Source organism: Phascolarctos cinereus, unplaced genomic scaffold, assembly GCF_003287225.1.
Source record: "Phascolarctos cinereus isolate Bilbo 61053 unplaced genomic scaffold, phaCin_HiC Scaffold_2;HRSCAF=192, whole genome shotgun sequence".
NCBI lineage: Eukaryota > Metazoa > Chordata > Mammalia > Diprotodontia > Phascolarctidae > Phascolarctos > Phascolarctos cinereus.
In genome coordinates this window covers 200,265,530-200,288,125 of record NW_027555625.1, presented here as the reverse complement: position 1 = coordinate 200,288,125, position 22,596 = coordinate 200,265,530, and the positions used below count along the sequence as shown (strand labels likewise).

Sequence of the window (22,596 nt, the reverse complement as noted above, 5' to 3'; positions counted from 1 at the left end):
GCTTGCTGTAAAATGTTACTCAGCTTCATCAGATGGCTTTCAAGGTCATATAAGTTGTTTCGGAGTTGTTTTTTTTTCAATTAATCTAAAATCAATGATTGGTTAAGTTGAGAAGTGTTCTCACCTGGTTAAAGTTATCAGAATAGCATCTTGAATTGTATCTGAAGTACAGAGTGACATTGTTTTATTTATTCAGTCATTACCCACACTTAAAACTGCATCCAGATTTAATGCTGGAAGGAACCTTGGAAGTTGCTTAAGTCTATTTCCTCATCTTACAAATGAGGAAACCAAGCCCCAAAGGTTGAATGACTTGCCCAAGATCACCAAAGTAATAAATGACAAAAAAGAGATTTTTAACCTAGATCTTCTGGTTCCAAATTCAGTACACTTTCCATTATAGCAAGAATATGAGAAGCTGTTCAACACTGTACCTTGACTCTTGACATAGTGATGTCCTTTTGGTCCTCTTTGAGAAAGAAGGACAACCGACCAACCAGGGTTCCAGCTCTAATATTGATAAGGTTATTATCCCCCCAGGTAGGAAGACTAAAGAATCTCTGATTTTGAGCCTGTCCTGTCATCAGGAGGCTAGATAATAAAAGGCCTAGTTGTTTAGATAAGCATTTTTGCAAACAGAATTTTAATACTATCTAAGTAGAATAACAAAGTCAATTTAGTTTTTATACTTCTTAGAAATTAGTTTGAAAGTTAAATTTATTCTACTTTGTTCATCTTTGTCACACATTCATTTTAATATAAGAAAGGATGGTCTTTTCCCTAAGAAGTAGGCAATAGTTCAAGTCAGTCTTCTTGGCTTTGCCATTGATAGCATGTGACTTTGGGGAAAATCCTTTTAAATGTTTCTACTTTCATTTGTTCATTTCAACAGTCTAAACCACTACAACTACCTAAATCCACAGGAGTATTGTACAGTTTAATTTTTAAATCCTATATCATCATGGAAGAAAGGCACAAAGATGTATAAAATGCAATATTTATCATTATTATATTTATATCCTTTTATGTATTATGTATAGAATTATAGAATATAAGGGTTAAATATATTAAACTACTGAAAAATACTGTGAAAATTGAGATGTTAATTTTCTAATTTTCTTCATTTAAAGAAGGTCCATTTTTATACTAAAGAGTATATCTTTTTATTGAGTGAAATTAGGATTTATTTATTAAACTTCCAGGAACTCGTAGGTATTCTTAGAATTTATTAGGTAGACTAAAATATTTAAAAGGTTAGAATATAGAATTTATGAGGAAGAATTAAAATTTGATTTTTTTTTTGCCATAAGAGGAAAGATTAAGGGTGATCTTAATTGACTTGAAAACATAAATATAAAACATCAGCTGGTCTACATCTGTATGCAGGAGATTAGTGGAGGATGTATACCTAAAATGGGGTCTGAATCTTATCTGTGAAGAATATTTTTAAAGAGTAAATGCTGCAAATTAAATTCCATTTAATTTAAATTCCTCAGATTCCATTTCACATCCATCAGATAAGCAAAGGTGACAGAAAAGGAAAATGACAGTTGCTAGAGGTGTTTGCTACAGAAAAAACAGGCACTCTGGTATACTGTTGATAGGACTGTGAATTGGTCCAATCATTTTGGGGAAAGCAGTTTGAAATTACGCACCAAAAGTCAATACACTGGGCATATACTTGGACCCAGTGATACTACTACTAGGCCTTTATGTACCTCACAGAGATCAATGTTTGTAGCAGCTCTTTTTGTTGTAACAAAGAACAGGAAACTACGGGAGTACCCATCAATTAGATAATATCTGAACAAGTTGTGATATGTGAATATAATGGAATATTATTGTTCCATAAGAAGTGACGAAAAGGACAGTTTCAAAGAATTCTGGGAGGATTTATCTGAACAGATGCAGACTAAAGTGAGCAGAATCCTGAGAATAATTTATACAATATCAGCAACATTATGAAGAAAACCAACTTTGAAAGATTTAAGAACCTGTTCACTGCAATGAATGGATACACAATTAACTCACCAAACTGCTTAAATTTTTCTGCCTTTACTGATATTCACCCAAGGGCCCCCCACCACGTTTCCTCCTTCTGGTTCCTGTATACTTTCTTAATATACAGTAGTACCCAGTAATGTTGTTGGAGCTGTGGATTAGTTTAATCTTTTTGGAAAGCAATTTGGATTTTTTTGATGGATTAAAATGTCTGTGCCCTTTGACTTTTGAGATTCCATTGTTAGATACATACTCAAAGAGGACAAAGAAGCAAATGAAAGGTCCCATGTGCAACCCAGCATTCATACCTGCACCTTTTTGTAGTAGCAGAAAAGCTGAAACTAAGTAGATGCCCATTATTTGGAGAATGGCTAAACAAATAATGTTATATGGACCTAACAGAATTTCCTATGCTATAAAAATTATCAATATGAGGAATTCAAAGAATCTTGGAAAAACTTGTATGAATTGATAGAGTATGAAGTAAACAACTAGAAAAGTATGTATAAAATGACTTCAAAGGTATAAATATAAAGAACAATAATGAAAAAGAATAAAGTCCTGCTGTGCAATTATAACGACCTGACTTGTTCCCAAAGAAAAGATTTTTTGCCTCTCTTTTGCAGAGGCAAAGGACTGTGAATGTACAACATTAAATATGCTGTTAGACTTGGTGAATGTGTTGATTAGTTTTGCTGAAATGCACTTGTTAGGTGTGTTTTATCATCCCTTTATTTCATTGATAAATGGTTCACAGTCCCTCAATTTCATTATTATACGCAGCTTTAAATCTTTGATAGGTGGTTGTGTTACCTATCTGATAGCTATCACAGGTAAATAGTAATGGCCACGAAGGAGTGAAGGACTGCTTCCCAGATATACCTGTCCAAACAGAACAGGAAAACACATGTTTTCCCCAAAATAAATCTTTTTCTTTAAAAATGTAACCCTTTTGAAATACCAACATATATGATTTACTATAGGCCTAAGAAATTTATTTTTATCTTTTTTGTTCCTACAAATTATCACACAAAGATTGTTAGAAACAAATATTAAAACTAAACTTTAGAATTTAAAAAAATACTTGTTTTTTGTTGCTATTGACATGTTATTCTTTTTCCTTAAAACATATCTTTATAAACAAATTGTGGAATGAGATTTTCTAATCAACTTTTGTTGTCATAGAAACAATGAAAAAATCTTTTTAAAATATGTAGATACTGTGTTTATGATTTTCTTTTAAAATGTTTTCATTTTCTTTGCCACAGCCCAATGATGATAATTACACAGAAGATCACTAGTTTGGCTTATGAGATTCACGATGGTAAGGATTTTAAGCTGAATTATTTATTTTAAATTCTTCACTGAGACTTTTTTCCTTATTATTTTAGCTAAATAATTTTTACTCTAAAAGCGGTATTGCTCAGTGGACAGAGGGTTGGCCTTCAGTCAGATTTGTGACACTTATTAGCTGTGTGGCCATAAACAAGTCACTTAACCCTCTCATTTCCCTCTAAGACTAGAAACTTTAGAAACATTGCCTGTCTCCACTTAGGAAAGGAGTTTCTACATAGGAGTTCCCTACAACAATGAAATCATAGGTTCAGGCTTTAAAAAAAAAATCAAAGCAATAATTATTTTTTTCCTATGGCATTTTTATAGCACTCCAAATCTCAGAAAAATCTGAAGAATAATTTGGGAAGGATGGTTAGCTTAGATGCTACTAGTTATTTATATCTATATGTTCATATAGACACACATGTATTTATATATATATGTGTGTGTGTGTGTGTGTGTACATTATACATGTATTCATGTGTGTTAATAAATTTGTGTTTTCACACACATACATATATATAACCAAAGTTAAAACAAAAGGAATGAATGATTTGGTAATATATTTAGAAGCAGAATAGTATAATGGAAAGCATAATAGATTTAGTCAGAGAACCTGGGTCAGACTCAATGTGTTAGCTAGTCTTACTGAAATGCTTTTTTTTCTCTTTTTTATTCTTTATTAAAATGCTTGTTATTCTTTGTTAGAAGACGTGGCTCACTGAGTGAGAGATATATTCAGAAATTAAAGCAATATAGACACAAAAGATATATTCAAAATTTAAAATAAATAAAACAATACTATTCTGCCTCCACTTTTACTTTAGTATCTCATTATAGAGTAGAAGTGACCCTGGGTCATTATACATATTATAATAAAACATAAAAAGGACTGTACATAAAACTGCAAATCTGTTTTGTACAGCTTGCTTTTTCTTATTAAGTACAAGTTCAACCTTTAACATTCAGCGGAATCTTGATTCTCTGTGGTTCTTCTTGGCTTTCTTTCTCTTATTTTTTTTTTCTCTCAGAATTTAAAAATAGATGTCTTAATTGAGTGTCTCTTCTTCCCGCCCACCCCACCCCTCACATGCCTATTCCTCCACTCCCTCCTACCCCATGCCATTTGTTTTTTTTTTAAAGGAAAGAAAATGAAAGCCCTGGTAACAAATATGCATAGTCAAGCAAAACACATTCCTACATTGCCTGTGTTTGAAAATAGATGTCATAGGCAGCATCCTGAGTCCTTCATGTCTTTGTCAAGAGATGGGTGGCTAGTTCCATGCTTCATCATCAATCCACTAGAATCATTATTGGTCATTACATTGCTCGGAGTTCTCAAGTTCTTCATCATTTTTTTAATATGTATAATATTGTTGTTATTGTATAAATTGCTCTCCTGGTTCTGCTCACTTTACTTTGCATCAGTTCATACAGGTCTTCCCAGGTTTCATAGAAAATGTCCATTATATAATTTTTTACAATGCAGTATTCTATTACATCCATATCTCAAAATTTGTTTAATAATTTCACAATAGATAAACACCCCCTTAGTTTCTAGCTCTAGAGCTATTATATGTAATTTTTTACATGTGGTTTCTTTTTCTTTGATCTCCTTGGAGTAGAGGCCTAGCATTAGTACAGCTGGGTCAATAGGTATGTATGCATAATTTTCCTTACTTTTTAGGCATAGTTCCAAATCGCTTTTGAAAATGGCTTGGCCAAGTAATAGTTCCAGTGACAGTGCACTAGTCTGCCTGGTTTCCGAAGGCCCCTCCAACAGTTCTCATTTTCTTCTTTTATCATTGCTGGTCTGATGGGTGTGAAGTAGGAGCTCAGTAGCATTTCTCTAATTAGTAGTGATTTGGAACATTTTTTCATATGATTGATAGTTTGGATGTCTTCCTCTGAAAGCTATGTGTTCATATCCATTGACTATTTATCTAAACAATAGTTCTTATTCTTATAAATTTGAATCAGTTCCTTATATGTTGTGGATATGAGACGTTTGTCGGAGAAACTTCCAGCAAAGTTTTTTTTCCCAGTTAAACTGTTTTTTTTCTAATTTTAACTGCACTCGTTTTGTTTATACAGTTATAATCATATTTTAAATTATGTTTAATTTGAAAAATTAAATTTTAAAAATTTTATATAATCAAAATTGTTAATTTTTTGGTGATCCTCTCTATCCTGTTTGGTCACAAACTCTTTCACTATCCAAAGATCTGAAAAGTAATTTCTTTCTGTTTAATAAGCATATATTTTCTCTTTTTCTCTCTCTCTTACACTTGGGTCCTCACCTGAATTCCCCATCTGTTCCCCACCACTCATCCATTGAACAAAAAAGAAAGTATTGTAATAAATGAGTAGACTCAAGATAAGCAAACTGTCAAGTCCAGAAATATATGTCTTATTCTGAATTTTGAGTCCATTACCTCACTGTCAGGAGATGAGTAGCCTGAAGATGATCTTTGATCATCTGGAATCATGTTTTGTCTTTGCTTGATTGGAGTTTTAAAGTCTTTCAAAGTTGTTTTTCTAATTTTGTATAATTTATTTTCTTGGTTCTGTTTACTTCACTCTGTATCTGTTTATACATTTCTTCTGGTACTATCCATTTCATCATTTTTTGTGGCACAATAACATTCCATTATTTTGATATACTAGAATTTCTTTAGCCATTCCCTAATACATGTACATTGATTTCTTTGGAGGATATATGTAGTAGTTTTATTTCTGGGTCAAAGGATATATGTATAATTTAGTGACTTTGGGCATAGTTCCAAATTGTTTTATAGGCCAATTCACAGTTCTGCCAATAGTGCAGTAGTGAGCTTGGTTTCCCACAGCTCCTCCAACAGTGATTATCTTAGCCTTTCTGATTGCTGTGAGTTGGAAACTAAGAGTTACTTTAATTTGAGTTTTTTCTAACTATTAGTGATTTGGAGCATTTCTTTTCATATGGTTGTTGATAGCTTGGATTTCGTTTCCTTGAAAACATTGTTCCTATACTTTGACCATTTATCTGTTAAGAAATTATTTTCTTATAAATTTGAATCAATTCCTTAGATACATTGGGATATGAAATTTTATCAGAGAAACATGCTGCTAAGATTTTTTTCCCTTACTTGCCTCTTTCCCTTCTAATTTTTGCTGTATTGGTTTTTTGGGGCAAAACCTTTTTATGTAATTAAAATTGCCCATTTTATCTTCCATAATTCTCTATGTTCCTCTTGGTCATGAACTCTTCCCATATCCATACATCTGAAAGCTAATTTCTTCCTTACTCCTCTAATTTGTTTATGATGTCACCCTTCATATCTAAGTCATTTATATGTTTGGATAGGTTCCAAATATGGTGTGAGATGTTGGCTTATACCTAATTTCTGCTAGACTACTGTTTATTTTTCTTAGCAGCTTTTAAAAAAATCAAATAGTGATTCTTTACTTCAGTAGCTGGAGTCTTAGGTTTATCAGACATTAGATTACCTTTGTTTTTTAACTAGCCTAAAATCATGTTAAGAATTGCTGCTTTGTAATATAATTTGAAATCTGGTACTGCTGGGCCACCTTCTTTCCCACTTTTTAAAAATTATGTTCTTTGTAGTTCTTGACTTTTTGTTCCTCAAGATGAATTTTGGTATTACTTTTTCTAGTTCTATATAGTAATCTGTATTTTCATTGATATGGAATAAGTAAATTAATTTACACAGTGTTGTCATTTTTATTATATTGGCTCAACCTGTGCCAAATAATTATTATTTCTCAAATTATTTGGGTCTTCCTGTGTTTTCAGTAAAAACTGTTTGGTAGTTGCATTCTATAGTCTAATTCTATAGCTTTTTTTTTTTAACATTCAATAGGTATTTTAAATTGAATTTCTCTGTCTACTAAGTATTGCCAGTATTGATAAAGATTAGTTTTATCTTTATGCCTTTTGGAACACCATACTCCAACTTCTCTATTCCTTTATAATGTCAGTTGGCAAGTCTTGTGTGATCCTAATCATGGTTTCTTGGTACTTGAATGCTTTCTTTTTGATTGCTTGCCATATTTTTTCTTTAATTTGAAAGTTCTGGAATTTGGCTATGGCACTACTAGAAGTTTTCATTTTGGGGTTTGTATTTTCACTCTGCCCCTTGGTTCTAAATTATCTGGGCAATATATATGTATGACTTCTTGAAATATTATATTCAAGCTTTATTTTTCTGGGCATGAGGTAGTCCACTGATTCTTAGATTCTTTCTTCTTGACCTACGTTCCAGGTCAGTTATTTTGATATTACATACCATACATTTTTTTTCAATCTTTTGATTTTGTTTAATATTTCTTATTATCTCCTGGAGTCAGAAAGTTGAATTCTTGAGCCCAGTTTACCACCATTTGTTCTAAGGTATTAATTCTCCCTGCCATTTTTTCCTCCCTATATGTTCCATTTTGTATCTCTTCTTTCATTTCTTCCAGGTACTCTTGTAGTCCTTGTGGCCAGGACATTCTTTTTCTCTGAGGTTCTACTTGGACTTGTGGAATTTTTCTCTTCTTCTTCTGGGTTTACCCCTTGAGCTTCTCTCAGTCCAAGGTATTTCTACATTGTATTTGATGTTTTCTCCTGTTTATTCATTTCTCCAGCCTCACTTTCTGGATTGCAGGCTTGTGCTGGAGTCAAACTACACTCCTGCACTCCTCTATGGTGTGGGTAGGCTCTGTTGAATCCTGAGGTCAGTGATTAAGACTAGGACCTACTTTTTGTAGAAATTGTCCAGCCTTATGTTGTTGTGATTCTAGCCCAGGCTGCCTGAATGTTGGATTAAGCATGGGCTGCCTGGATCCTTGTTCAGGTACAGGTTGCTTGGATTCTGTCCCTATTTTTTGCTTCATATAAGTGCCCTGCATCACCCCACATTGGGCACTGCACGGGCTCTGGCTCCTCACACTTGGTACTGGGCTCCCAACTGTGGATGAGGATGGGGCAGGCCCTTGAATCATCTGTACTGGGTGCTGCTTCAGATTGGCTCTTAGATCACCAGTGTTGATCACTTACCTTGTCTCTGCCCACTGGTTGGGCTCCTGGGTCATTCCTCCTTGGCTGTTGCTCCTGCTCTGTCCTTTGCATCAGTTGGAAATAGGGGCCATGAGTAGCTTGTATTGGGCACTGCCCTGGCACGTTGTCCCAGTGTGAGTCTAGCAGTTTCATATTTTACTTTCTACCTACCCTAGCTTATCTTTGTTCCATGATTTAGCAAGTTTCTGCCAGTCTTTTTGTGATATCCTGGACTGAGTGGAGAAGTTGATAGCTGATTCTTCATTATTCCTTAATAATACATTTTTAGAGTTTTATTGGAGTGTTTGTGGCGTACGTGGGCTCTTCTAGGTCTTAGCATGTCATCACCCCACAATTTTCTCCATCTGCTTTTCATTGTGTTATGAAGTAATACTGCCTAGAATGTTCTATCCTTTCTTCTTTGTAGTGTTTTATAAATGAACTTTTACTCTAAACCATGGTTGTCCCTAGGGGCAGCATCTTCTTTTGTTGTGAAGATTGTGTCTCCCAGTTGAGGTGGTTTCTTGGCTGTCTTTGGGTGGTCATCTTGTGGTAACTGTTATGTCCATTCAACTTTACTGAGAAATGATGGTAGTCTGCATCTTTAGGTTCTTTACTTTTATCCACTTTCTCCTTTTGGGAAAAGTTAACAGCTTTTTTAAAAACTGATCATGTTTGAGCTACTTAAATTACATTCTGTTTCTCATCTTTGTCCTTTCTGCTAAGTTGGCATTAATTTTGACCCTTAACCAGTTGATATTCCTAACTGAACACAGAAAGATATTTACAGTCAATTTCATTTTTGTTATGATGATTGTCCAGTATGTTTTACTTTAGTGCTATTTCCCTTCTTGAAGAGAATATATATTGGGTATTACTGAGACTTTTGAGTACTTTATTTTATCATCCCAAATCACATAACAATATAATTTGCACCTTAATATTTTTCTGTTTACTCATGGAAGTCATAAATATCAAAATCTACACTGACTCATTTTGAAAGATATTGCCATTTTCTTCTTACAAATTATTTATTCCATCTTCTGATATAGAAGTTGGCCCATAAACTACAGTTGTATTCATGGTATTTTATTAGCTTATGTTCCTCCTGACCATTGTAGGGCGAGATGAAACATCCAGTGAAATATGCCTTGTTGCTTTGGGGTACAAGTTAACATCTATTGTATCAATTCTTTTGTTGGGCTCTTAAAAGAGAACATAGGAGCTGTTTCTCTACATAGAAGCAACTTCATCATCATGTTCTTTGATTTTATTTATAGGGAAAATTAATATCCATGGCAGCAGTTCAGTTTTTTTCCATTATTGTAATACCATTATTCATTGGGCAAAGATTATCCCTTAAAAGTACTAACAGTGAACTAAACTTTCTAGATAGTCTCAAGACTGATTCTTAGCACTGTTGGTCTACCTTTCCCCTACTCTTCCAGCATCATAGCAAAAGAAGAAAGGATTTATATAGGATTGATGATTTCTTGTTTATTTCAGTTTCTGAAGTTGTCATTGCCAAAAATCCATCACCTATCTAATTAAGAGCCACTCCATATCAGCAGGCTTTTCAGAGTACACAAACAACATGTTGTTAGGCCAGTATTTAAAACTTTTTTTAGAGGGGCAGCTAGGTGGTGCAGTGTATAGAGCACTGGCCCTGAAGTCAGGAGGACCTGAGTTCAAATCCGGCCTCAGACCAAACACTTGACATGTACAAGCTGTGTGACCTTGGGCAAGTTACTTAACTCCTGTTGCCGCACTAAAAAAACCCCCAAAAAACAAACAAACAAAAAAACTTTTTCAGTCTGGGGTGGCTGCTGTACCATGGCTCACATTCCACTATTGTCATGTTATCAGAAGAATAATTGTGAGGAGCAGCAATAAAAATAACTCATATTTACATAATATTTGATTTATCAGATATTTTCATCAGAAGATGGTCTTTGTATTATTGTCATCTCAATACTTAGAGCTGTGGAAATCAAGGCTCAGAAAGAAGCAGTTAAGTGTTGTCATATAGCTAATAATGATCAAAACCATTAGTGAAATTCTTTTTTGTGACCCAGGTCCTGTGTTGTTTCTACCTCACCATGTTACTGGGCCCTCCTTTGTGTGCTAAAGTAGATTGTAGAGATATTTTTGTAATGGCAGCTCTTGCACTTGGAGATGGAACAACCCAGTTCCTGGCTTCCCACAGTTGTTTCTTCAGAGGCACTTATCAAAATGCAGTTTCCTCTTTCCCCTTTACCCAACAGGAGTGGTAGGCATAAGAGAGAGTAAACTACTGGCACTCCATTTTAACAGCAAGATTATTGTCATTACAGGTAGACAAATGTATACTCTAGCAAAAGGACCCCCAGTAAACTTTGAGATCATATTTTTAAAAGTATATCACAGTGCCTGGCATGTTAATGGATGCTGTTTAAATGCGTATTTCCTTTCTCCCTTCTCTGTGGATTCTTTATTGTGACAGAGGTGGGCTCAAATAATCAGATGAGTTTCCTCATCCTGCCTTTCTTTTTAATTCCCTCACTTTGAGAGTATTGGTATATATGTGTGGAAATCTTTTTAGGTAGTACCACATCATGTTATACCCATTATATACTGAATGGTTTTGATTTTCTTAGGATCCTAGCAGCTTGTTAATTAGCCCAGGTTTCTCCCTGAAACAAAGATTCATCTTTTTAATGCAATTTTCTGGTAGTGCTGTGAGTCCTGGAATACCACAGTCTCTGAAGAACTCAAGTTGAGGTTCTCCCAAGGAGTAGTGGAAAGTCTCATAATGGATATGAGCCAATCAGTCAATAAACATTTATTAATTATGCATTATGTGCCATTTACTGTGCTAAACACTGGGAACGTAAAGAAAAACAAACAACTGCTTTGCTGTCAGGGAATTCACAGTCTAATGGGAGACAACACTCAAACAACTATTTATAAAAAGAATCTGTATACAAGATAAATTGGAAATAACAGAGGGAAGAGACTAGAATTAAGAGGGATCAGAGAAGGCTTCCTATAGAAGATGAGATTTTTTTCTAGGCAGAAGGGACCCAAGAGGCAGAGATGAGGAGTGAGAGCATTCCAGACATGGAGAGACAGTCAATGAAAATGCCTAGAGTCAGGAGATGGAGTGTCTTGTTTGAGGAATAGCTAGGAGGCCAGTGTCACTGTATCAGAGAGTACCTGGAATGTAGGGAGGGGGCAGGGAGGGGCATAGAAGATATAAGGAGAATGGAAGGGGGGCAAATTATGAAGGGCTTTGAAGACCAGTGGTTTTGTTTTTGTATTTGATCCTGGAGGTATTAAGGAGCCACTGGAATTTGTTGAATAAGGGAATAATTACGTGGTCAGACCTGCACTCTAGTATAAACATTTTGACATCTGAGTGGAAGATGGACTGGAGTGGGGAGAAGCTTGTGGAAGGGAGACCCAGCATTAGGCTGTTGGCATAATTCCAGGCACAAGGTGATGAAGACCTGCAGTAGGGTGGGGTCAAGGTGGCAAGGAGAGAAAGGGGCATATACAAAAAACATCACAAAAGTGAAAATCAACAGGCCTTGAAACAGATTGATTGTGAGGAAGTAAGAGTTGGAGATACAACCAAGGTTGCAACCATGGGTGACTGGGAAGATAGTAGTACCCTCAACAATAATGAATATGTTTCAAGATATTGCCAATTAGAATTGTTCAGGAAAAGCAGCCCTAAGGATAACTATCATGGCTGTCAGTCAACATATGAAAAAAATTGCTCCTAATCATTACTTTTTAGAGAAATGTAAATTAAGGTAACGCTGAGGTTATCTCACACCTGTCAGAATGGCAAAGATGATAGAAAGGAAGATGTTTAATGATGGAGAGACTATGGGAACAGGTACATTGATTCACTCTTGGTGGACTTATGAATGAGTATAATCATTTGGGAAAGCAATTTGGATTATACACAAAAAGTCACTAAGCAGTGCATACATACCCTTTGATCCATTTTTACCATTGCTAGACCTATATCCAAAAGGATTAAAGAAAGAGGAAAGGACCCTATACGTATAAAATATTTGTAGCAGCTCTTTTTGTGGTGGCAAAAAACTGGAAACTAAGGGGATGCCCATCAGCTAGGTAATGGCTGAACAAAATATGGTATAGGAATGCGATGGAATACTAGTGTGCTGTAATAAATGAGGAAATAGATGATTTCAGAGACATAGGAAGACTTAAATGAACTGATGCAAAGTGAAGTGAGTAGAACCAGATGAGCAATTTATACTTTAACATCAATATTATAAAATCAAGTAGTTTTGAAGACACTTATAAAAGGACAAAGAATGAAATGAACAGAGCCAAGAAAACAGTTTATACAATAATAACATTGTAAAGACAAACAACATTGAAACCTATAAGAACTGTGATCAGTGCAGTGACTATCCACGATTCCAGAGGACTTATGAAACATGCTATCCACACCCTGACAGAAAAGTGGTGGATTTAAGGTACAGAGTGAGAAATGTTTTTAGTTAGAGCTAATAAGGGAATTTGTTTTTCTTTACTATGCATATTTGTTACTTAGAATTTAGGTTTTTTTTTTCCCAGTGGGGTGGAAGGAGGTATAATAGGGAGAGAAAACAGATTTCTATTCATTCAAAATACACTTTTAAATTGGAGGTTTTGGGGGGCAGTGCTACAGGTGTGCAATATTATATGTATTTTGAAATGAAGTCACTGTATTGTTAGTTTTGCTAAATTGTTTTTACTTTACTATAAGAGAACTCTCACAGGGTATAGGTAGTCTTGAAATGTTTGTAATGTAGAAACAAAACATGTCAAAACTTAAAAAAAAACTATCATTGGAGAGATGTGTGAGTATAAAAAAGGTGAGCCAGTAATGTAGAGAAAGTAAGGGATTACTAGTAAAGAATCCATACGATCCATTGGTGTCTATGCAGTGTTTATAGAGAGGCCCCTAGACCTTAGAGGAAGGCTAGACTTCCATGGAAGATTCACAGGAGGACTTGAAAAAGTATTGCGCAGCAGTAGATGGCAGGGATGGGTAGTGATATTCAGATTAAGGAAGAACCTTTATTGAAAAAGTCATACATCCATTGAAATACTGAAGTAGGATCCTTGTTAGACTCTAAAACCCTGTTTTTTGGCCCTTTTAGTACTAGAGCAGGAGTTGAATTCTGGTGCTTCTGTAAATATCTAAATTCCCATCTTATTTTCTGCATTTCATGTCCTTTTGTATTGTATATTTCATTTTAGATTTGTATGTGTATTTATTTATACTGTAAGGTCCCTGAGTGCTATGCCCTATTTCTCTGTTCCTCAAAGTGGCTTTTACAGTGCCTTACATGTGCTTAAAGAATGTTTGAATTAAATAAGAGTGCTCTGATCTATTCATTTGGTAGTAGTTCAAGTAAATGTTTTCTTAATGGTGTTCTGGTGTGTAGTACTTGTAAATATAATCAGAAGCCAATGTAATGTGTACATTTTTAACTTTAAGCAGTTTAAGAGTATTGAGTTTTTCATATTTACAGGAATGTTGTAAAATCCTTAAGTGAAATTTATTTTCTCAGGGCATACTCTTAATTATGTCAATTGAAAAGGAAAACAAAAATTTTGGTATCAACTGTTTTTATCAGAGTATTATGCGAAATCTTATTTGTGCTATGCTAAAATGTTCCGGTATAAGTTTAGGTGATTGTTTCCTTTCAGGGAATTTGTATGAAAACAGAATTATTTCATGAGGGTTCATTGGTAAATGCAATTTTTAAATAAACGTATCATAAAATTACAAGGACTTGTTTTTCACATAATCAACTTTCTATCAGTAGTATTCCACATTTGTATTCACTTTTTGTTGTCTTCATTTTTAATAAGGGTGTAGTAGGCTGCAAATAAAGAACATCAATACAAGTTTAACATTTTCAATTATGTAATAAATTTATCAGTAAAATATCTATAATTTAGTCTGTTTGATAAAATGCTACAATTGGTCAGGAATTAATTCTTATAAATTTTTATCATGACTTGATCATGTGCAGCCAAGGGACCTGGCAATTTTTTATGCCTTTTTTCATTTCTAGTCATTTTCAACCCTATTTGAAAATTACATACAACTGCTGCTCTGCCACCCAGAAGTGTTTAATCAGTGTTTCTTGATCCAGGGATTCAATTCAATAAACATTAAACTACTATAAATAAAGCACTTGCTGGGTACTTGGGGTTTTCAAGAATTGAAGTAAGAAAAGTTCCTGTCGTCAGGGAAATTATATTCTGCTAGATCTGGGGATTCAATCTGTATACAGTGAAGTAAGTTTAAGGTACTCTGAGTAAGGAAAGAGCATTAATAACCAAAGTGCTCAGGGAAGGTTTATAGGAGTAGTAGTACCTACACAAGGCCTTGAAGAAAGACAAATATTTTAATAACTAAAAATGAGAAAAGTGTGCACTCCAGGCATGGGAAAACGTGGTCAAATGCACATAGGTGGATATGGTGGGCGAGACATAATGAGAATTCCAGGATGACTCATAGGTTGCAAGCCTGAGAGACTGGAAGGATGATATTGTCCTCTACAGAAATAAGAAAGGGTAGGAGGGAGGGTTTAGGGGGAAACATCATGAGCTCCCTTTTTGAACATAATAAATTTAAGATATCTGCTGGACATCCAGTTCAAGATGTCTGGAAGGCAGTTGGAGATGCAAGATTATTATATATTTATAGTATTAATTATTAGCATTATGACCTTGAACAAGTCACAGTCCATCTGAGCCTGTTTTTTCATCTATAAAAAAAGAGAACAACGGTATCTACTTCTTATGATAGTTGTGAGGATCATGTTGGAGAATGTATGTAAAGCACTTTGCAAATCTAAAAGCACTATATAAATGTGAGATATTATTAGTCATTCAACTAATAATTGTCAGTGCCAGGATTTTAAATTTGTGGTACAAGTATAGATATTTGTTCATGACCCCAAAACAAGAGGCAAAAAGAGGCCTCTCACAAGTTCATAATCTTCTTGATCTTGGTGGTGATACCAGAGGGATATTTTTTGAAAAGGGGGTAGTGGATTTGGGTTTTGGATTAAGTTGTTTTAGAACCTACCAAAAATGTACTACTTTAATTATATCTTTTAAAGTGCTCTTAAAGCAATAGGTTATTCCACTAGCAGCTTGCTGAGTGCTTATAAATACTAACATGCATTTCCTTAAAAATGAAGCTTCCTATGTTTTTGTGTGATTACGTTTAACTATTTTCTTCCAGAGTACTTTCAGTAACACTAGTAACTTGACACTTCAGCTATCCATTTTGTTGGTACTTAATAATCTACTTACTAATGCAGTTACTTAGCAAATAGAATGGAGAGAGCTGTTAAATGGGCAAGAAATTAGCTGGCTAATCAAGGAGATTGCCATCTATGTTCCACCACAGTGCACCTATAATAATCTCATCAGTAAAACTATTATGAATACTCCAGTGGATAACACTGTCAGATTTTTGAAACTTAAAGATACACAGTAGAATATAAACTTCTTGAGAATAGGAACTGTTCTTTGTTTTGTTTTTGTATCCCTAGCGCACATAGTAGGTGCTGAATAAATGCTTGCTGGATTGGAAGGATAGCTTATTATGATATCATGATGTGATCTTTATTATCTTCATTGTATAGGACTGAGAACTAAAGCATTCAAAGGAAATCATACCTAGTGCCTTACAAAAGAATAATGAAGTCAGTGATTTTTTTGGTCCAGAACTATTTTCATTGATTTAAAATAAACTCCCTGAATTGAAAAAAAATCCATCTTAACAAAACAGAGAAGCAATAAGCAGTTGGCATTTGAGTCACTAAGCATAGTGAGTTTAAGTGACTTCTGTTCTTTTTGTTCAGTTGTTTCAGTTGTGTCTGACTTCTGTAAAATGAAAGATTTGGACTAGATGGCATCTTGGGCCCATTATGGTTAAAAATTTGTGATCCTTTTATAGTGCATGTTTTCACCATCTCAGACAATTGACTGAAGCATGCAACAGTTTACTTTTTCATAAAATGACAGACCACATCTATAAAATCACTTTCCAGTTTTATGATAAGATGCTTGCTATCTGTCCTTAAAAATATATATCATTTATGAAGTAGCATATTTTTGTTTTATAGGTATGTTTCGAAAAGAAGAAGAACTAACTCCATCACAGAGAGGTTTGGCTGTAAGGTATGTTCTTTACGGTACCTAATTCTTAGTTTCTTGGTCTTGTGTTGAGTAGTTTTTCAAAGCTAATAATGTATTGATAAGTTGAATCTCTTTCTTGGCATGTTCATTATATACTGCGGGAGAAGAAAAAGAATATTGTGTATTATATGCGACAATTAAGAAATAAAAAAAATTCATTCTCATAAGCAAAAAATAAATCTTCCTCTATTTTCATTCATTTAGCATTCAAGTCACAAATATTAAATGTCTGCAGAACATTGTGTTAGATTCTGGATTTAGATGAAACATGGTTCCTGCCATTGTGGATCTCACAATGAGGGGTAAAACACAACGCCATCTTACTATAATATGCAATATTAATTGCATTAGCCCATTCAGGAATTGTAAAACCAAGTGTGGTATATGAGACATGAAGGAGAGGGTCATTACTAGTTCTTCGGATGGGGATCAGGGAAAGTTTCATTTGGTGAAAGGAGATACTTGAATTGGTTTTTAAAGAATGAGTAGGAATTCAGTAGGTGAAGAGAACATTCCCAGGAGAGGGAACAATGTGAATAAAGACAAAGAGGCCAGAGTGTGCAAAATGTTTCGGGGAGTAGGATTGGGATGGGAAGGAAAGCAAGAGAGTAAGATGAAGCAGGGTAAGTAGGGTGATATCAGATCACGAAGAGCTATGAATGCTTGGAAAAGGAATTTGAACTTTACACATAGGCAGTCAATATCTTCTAGAGGTTTCTTATCTCTGGAGTGTGACAGACAGATCTGTGGGAAGGAAAGATTATTCTAGAAGTAGTGTAAAAGATCAGTTGGATCTAAAGAGAAACTAGAAGTAGAAAAACTTTTTGAGGAGGCTTATTATAGTAGTCCAGGCAGTTGCTAATAAGGGCTTGTATGATAGTAATATCAGTAGGTATAGAGAGGAGGGGATAGATGAGAGACCTTGGGGAAGAGAAATCTACAAATGCCAAAGGTGAGGGAGAACAGAGCATAAAAGACCACTGCATATTTCAGATATGGGAAATAGGGAAATAGATGGGTTCATAGATAACTAGAGAAATCATAGCAGGACCATATTTAGAAAGAAAGATGCAAGTGGAGTATACCAGTGCCACTATCCTACAGACCACTAGAGATTTGGGCTTCAAGCTCAGAAGGGAAGTTAAGACTACAGGGAATGATTGAACAGTCCTCTATCTAGGGGCTGAAGCTCTCAGAGTGAAGGAGAATGTTAAGGAGAGATTATATATAGACCAAACCAGCAGGCTAGGGCAGTAGTCCAGGTGTGAGGTGAGAAGGGCCTGCATTAGGGTTGTTGCAGTGTCAGAGGAGAGAAGGAAGCATATACTAGAGATAGTGGGAAAGTAGAATCTTGACAGGACATGGCCACTAACTGGATATGGGAGGGGAAGGGAGGTCAGTGTGAGAGAGTGAAATTGAGGACGATACCTAGGTTGTGAGCTTGAATGACTGACTGGGAAGATGGTGGTGCCCTTGATGTTAAGGGTTAAGAAAAGATTCCTTTAAGACCGAAAAAACCTGAGAATCTTTGTAGACAGATGAAGACACATGAGAAGGAATGATTGCCTGTTCAGATTCCTGGAAGACATAGGAAGGAAGGAGATACAGAGAATAAGTAGAGACCATTAGCCAAATTAAGTATTTTCTTCCTCTGTGCCTAGAAGCAAGGACAAAAAGTATTTGATGAAACAAATAAGTTTTGAGGATCAGAGGCAGGAGGTGAGGGAGCTTGTCACATGGCTTTAATCATCGCAGTGAAGTTGAAGGCTAGGACATCCTGCTGAAACTGCTGGAGTTAGGAATACAGTTGGAGGCTAGAAGATAAAAGAATGGCCTGAAGCAGTCATTGTGAGCAGGGAAATAGGGACAAGAGAAGGGTGGAGGAGAAACATTAAGCAGCAACTAGAGTCCAGCTGAGGTGATGTAGGGAGTGTAGTCTAGTTGGATACATTGCTAGAACTGGAATGAGGAAAATCTGAGTTCATTTCCTGCCTGCAGCCATCACTAGCCCTATTACTTGGACCAGTTACTCAATATTTCTGACTCTTACCTTCCTCATCAGAAATCTTGGGATAACAATAGATGCAGCATCTACCCTATCGGGCTGTTTTAGGTGAAATAATGTATGGATGTAGGCAAACTTCAAAGTATTATGTTAACATCCATTGTTATTGTCATTTTCTGCCCATAACTTTGTGGAGAATGAAATCAGTTCCATTTCATTATGTCGTCCAGCAAACTTGCTAATTCTGGAGCAGAATCAGAGAAATTGGATGGTAAAGACTGCCCAGAGATGAGGATTCACAGACTGAGAGTGATGGAAAATCATGAGCTTCAGGGCTTATAGGGTAGTGACTAGAGAACAGGGGACCAGTGCTGCGTATGGAAGCAAGTGAATCTAGAACTCAGGACATAGCCTGGATTAAAGGTTCATGTGCAGGTCCTGAGAGTGTCTGGGAGCCAGAAAGACTTGGGTTCAGATCTCACTTCTAACACATACTGATTGTGACCCTGGGCATGTCATTATGTTCTAGGCAGTTGTGGAGATGATGCCCATTTACATTGGCAGCGGTAGTTTTCTAATCCAGCAGTTTCCTAGATGAGTTAAAGCTTAGGTCCTGGGTCTGTCCTCTGTGTAGGTTATGATAAGGGAAAAAGAGTAAATAAAGAGGTGGAGAGGGAGAGAGGCGGGGAGGGAGAGGGAAGTTGTGGTCTGAGGGGAATTTCAAGATCTTAGAGATGGTATATTTATATCTTAGATGTGACTCCAGATCTTAGAGATGGCCTATTTCTGAAAGATGATGAAGTGTAAGATATGACAGTACTAATGTTTGGTGGAAGTAGGATGGATGAAGAGGAGATTGTTTTTGTAGAGGAAGTAGAGAATTATGAGGTCAGCTTGTTAGAAGGTTTTTCAATATGAATATTAAAGTACATATGACAGTGATGACTAGGAATGAGGGGGGAGTGGGGGGAGAAGAAACCCATAAACTGGATCTCATTTCTATTACCATGACCTCAGGCTTGATATAAATAATAAAGTGAATTGCTGTGTTTTTCTTTGTTCATACCATGTTAATAGAATCAGAAAATTTCCAAAATTTTGAACAACTCTGATTTTCACAAATAGATAATTTTATTTATTGATTTGGCTAATGGCATATTTGGAGATGGCTTCTGAAACAGTAGACTATATTTTTTGGCCTAGTAAATGAACTTACGAGTCATTATTTCTGTCTAGATCATTGCTTTAATGTTATACTCTGCTAACTGTTAATAGTGCATGTACCTCATTTTTATACAAGGGATGACTTAATCCTATAACAGCTATCAGTTTTAATGTATTAAAAATGTTAAAATTTCTAATTCTCTTTTGTAACACAAAAATACTTTCATTAAGAAATGTCTTGCTATATGTAAAACTAGTGCTAATAGAAAGCTGTTAGAAAAATAAGTCAGCGTATACATTGAGGAATAACCAAATGACAGTTAATAAAATTATGGAAAATTTAATTTTATTTGATCTATTAAATTATGTAAATGGAATAACATCATAGTAGACTCAGAGAGACAAAATTATGTAGTATAGAAAGTGATAGACTGAAAAGTCAAGAGATACCTAGGCTCACTTCCTGCCGTTGACATCCCTGGTTTTGTTAATTAAACTTCCATTTCCTTATCTATAAAATTGGAAATATTGGGGTTTTTTTATTGTAAGCATCAAAATGAGATCATGTAAGTAAAGTACTTTGTGAACCTTAAACCTCTATATAAATGTTAGTTATCATTATTAGTATAGTATTGTTGTTCAGTCATTTTTCAGTTGTGTCTGACTCTTCATGACCCCATTTAGGGTTGTCTTCACAAAGATACTGGAGTGGTTTGCCATTTCCTTCTCCAGCTCATTTTACAGATAAGTAAACTAAGGCACACAGCTAGTAAGTGTCTGAGGCCAGATTTGAACTCATGTCCTCCTGACTCTAGGGTTAGTGTTTTATCCACTGAACCACCTAGCTGCCCCTAGGTTGTTTCGTATTTCCAAAATCATCTGGACTATGTTGAATAGGAGGCTGCTCAGACTTCACTGACTATAGTTGGGAAACTTGAGGGGGGAAAACATTATATTATTATTCATAAAAAACAATGTCCATGATGCTACTTACAGGAGGTATTTCTGGAGTGGGGGGAAAAAAACCCCACGGGTCTGGGAGTTAGGACACATGGGTTCTGGTGCCTCCTGATGGCATAGAGATGACCTTGAAGTTCCATGTACAAGCTCTGACAGGCCTTTCCACACTGCCAGGGCTTCAAGGATAAACCCTATGATGGAGTGTATTTATGTTATCCAAGGATCAGCCTAGCAAAATTTGGAGGGCTACATACCCATATTTGTTGCCAGGTGAAGAGATTTTCAGCTGTAGTAACTTTTAAAGACCTTCTAAGTCATAGAGAGGTTGTAGTCTACTTGAGTAGAGAGAATATTCATTCCAGTGAAATCACAGTGAAATATTGAAGTATTCCAGGATATCCTTTTTATCATTAATAGTTTTTCATTTTTTGGAAGTCCATAGCCCCCAATCATAGAACTAGTCTACAAGACAAAAACATAAATTCTCTTCATTTTCAACCTAAAACTTATCAAAATTATTAACTTTTTTCCATCTCAAGCAGCAGCCATGTTTGGACTCACAGTGTTTCCATAGAATAATAAGCAGATCACAGAATAAAAATGCTCTATCTGCTAATAATTTACATAAATTTCCACATCATTATACATAATCCATTTTAAGTTGTACTACTTAGTGGGAAATTTAAAAATGAATACCTCTACAGAGATTTATGATGCAAAAAACATCATTTAACTTTGATGCACTCTGTTATTGCACATTCTTATTACAGGAATTCAAGCAAAAAAACCCCTAATTTATTTTGGAAATAGAAAAAACAGCAGTAGGAAGAATGGCTAGTCCTGTAGTAAACCTCTTAAAATATTATGCTACATCTTACAAGATGCTTGTCTTTGAATTCCAGACGCATGCCAAGTCTACTGGAGTATTTAAGTTACAACTGTAATTTCATGGGTATCCTGGCAGGCCCATTATGCTCTTACAAAGACTATATTACTTTCATTGAAGGCAGATCATACCAACTGACACAGTCTGAAGCAAATGGAAAAGAAGAAATACAGTATGAAAGAACAGAGCCATCTCCAAGTGTAAGATCTCTAAATTTTGTGGGGCTATTATGTGCCAGAATATTGCATGAAAAGTTTGCTTCATTATTTATTTATAGACATTAATATTTTCAAGTTTATTTGTGATTTGTTTTATCTAAACAAAAATGTTCTTTCAAATGTTCTAGGATATTTAAATAGATAAATGTCTGTATCCATGGTTGGTTTCATGAACAAAGACAAGATTGCTTCTCTCAGAAACTGTATTAAATTCTTCATCAGATATCATAGTTGATGCTTACAGGTTTATAGATTTAGAGTTGGCAGGGGCCTTTGGGGTCATCTAGTGTAACCAGTTCTCTTTATAGATGAGCAAATAGGCCTACAGAGCTTAAGAGATTTGCCCCAGGTCACGCAAGTAGTGAATGGTGCCTTCAATATGTTGTAGTAAATAAAATGAAACATTAACTATTAAGGGAAAATATATTCAAAAGATGTTTATTGAAAAGGTATGCTTATGAACAAATATCTTAATTATTCTTGCCTACTTTTTGTTATATTTTAACAGGAAATTATATAACAGATCTAGTAGAACATTTAGATACCAAGAGAAATATCCATTATTTGTAATACTGCTGTCTTCTTTGGCCTTAAAAATTATGTAATACATCCACAGAATGAGTATTATTAATCTTTGAAGGTATCAATAATATGCAATGAGACATAGTCCAAACCCAAGACAAAAAGTTTCTCAGTGATAATCTGTGACTCAGTGTATGAGTCCTAAATTATCTGCATCTCCCCAAAGAAAAGC

General features: G+C 35.2%; 1 protein-coding gene across 1 annotated transcript in view; it reads left to right on the top strand.

Moving 5' to 3' along the window:
• MBOAT2 (membrane bound glycerophospholipid O-acyltransferase 2) overlaps positions 1-22,596 on the top strand; it is a 171,528-nt gene that overhangs the window by 115,950 nt on the left and 32,982 nt on the right. Inside the window, exons 5-7 of the mRNA XM_020992692.2 lie at positions 3,270-3,325; positions 16,537-16,591; positions 21,641-21,824. Of these exons, the coding sequence (XP_020848351.1) occupies positions 3,270-3,325; positions 16,537-16,591; positions 21,641-21,824 (295 nt within the window). The remainder of the gene's footprint in view (positions 1-3,269; positions 3,326-16,536; positions 16,592-21,640; positions 21,825-22,596) is intronic.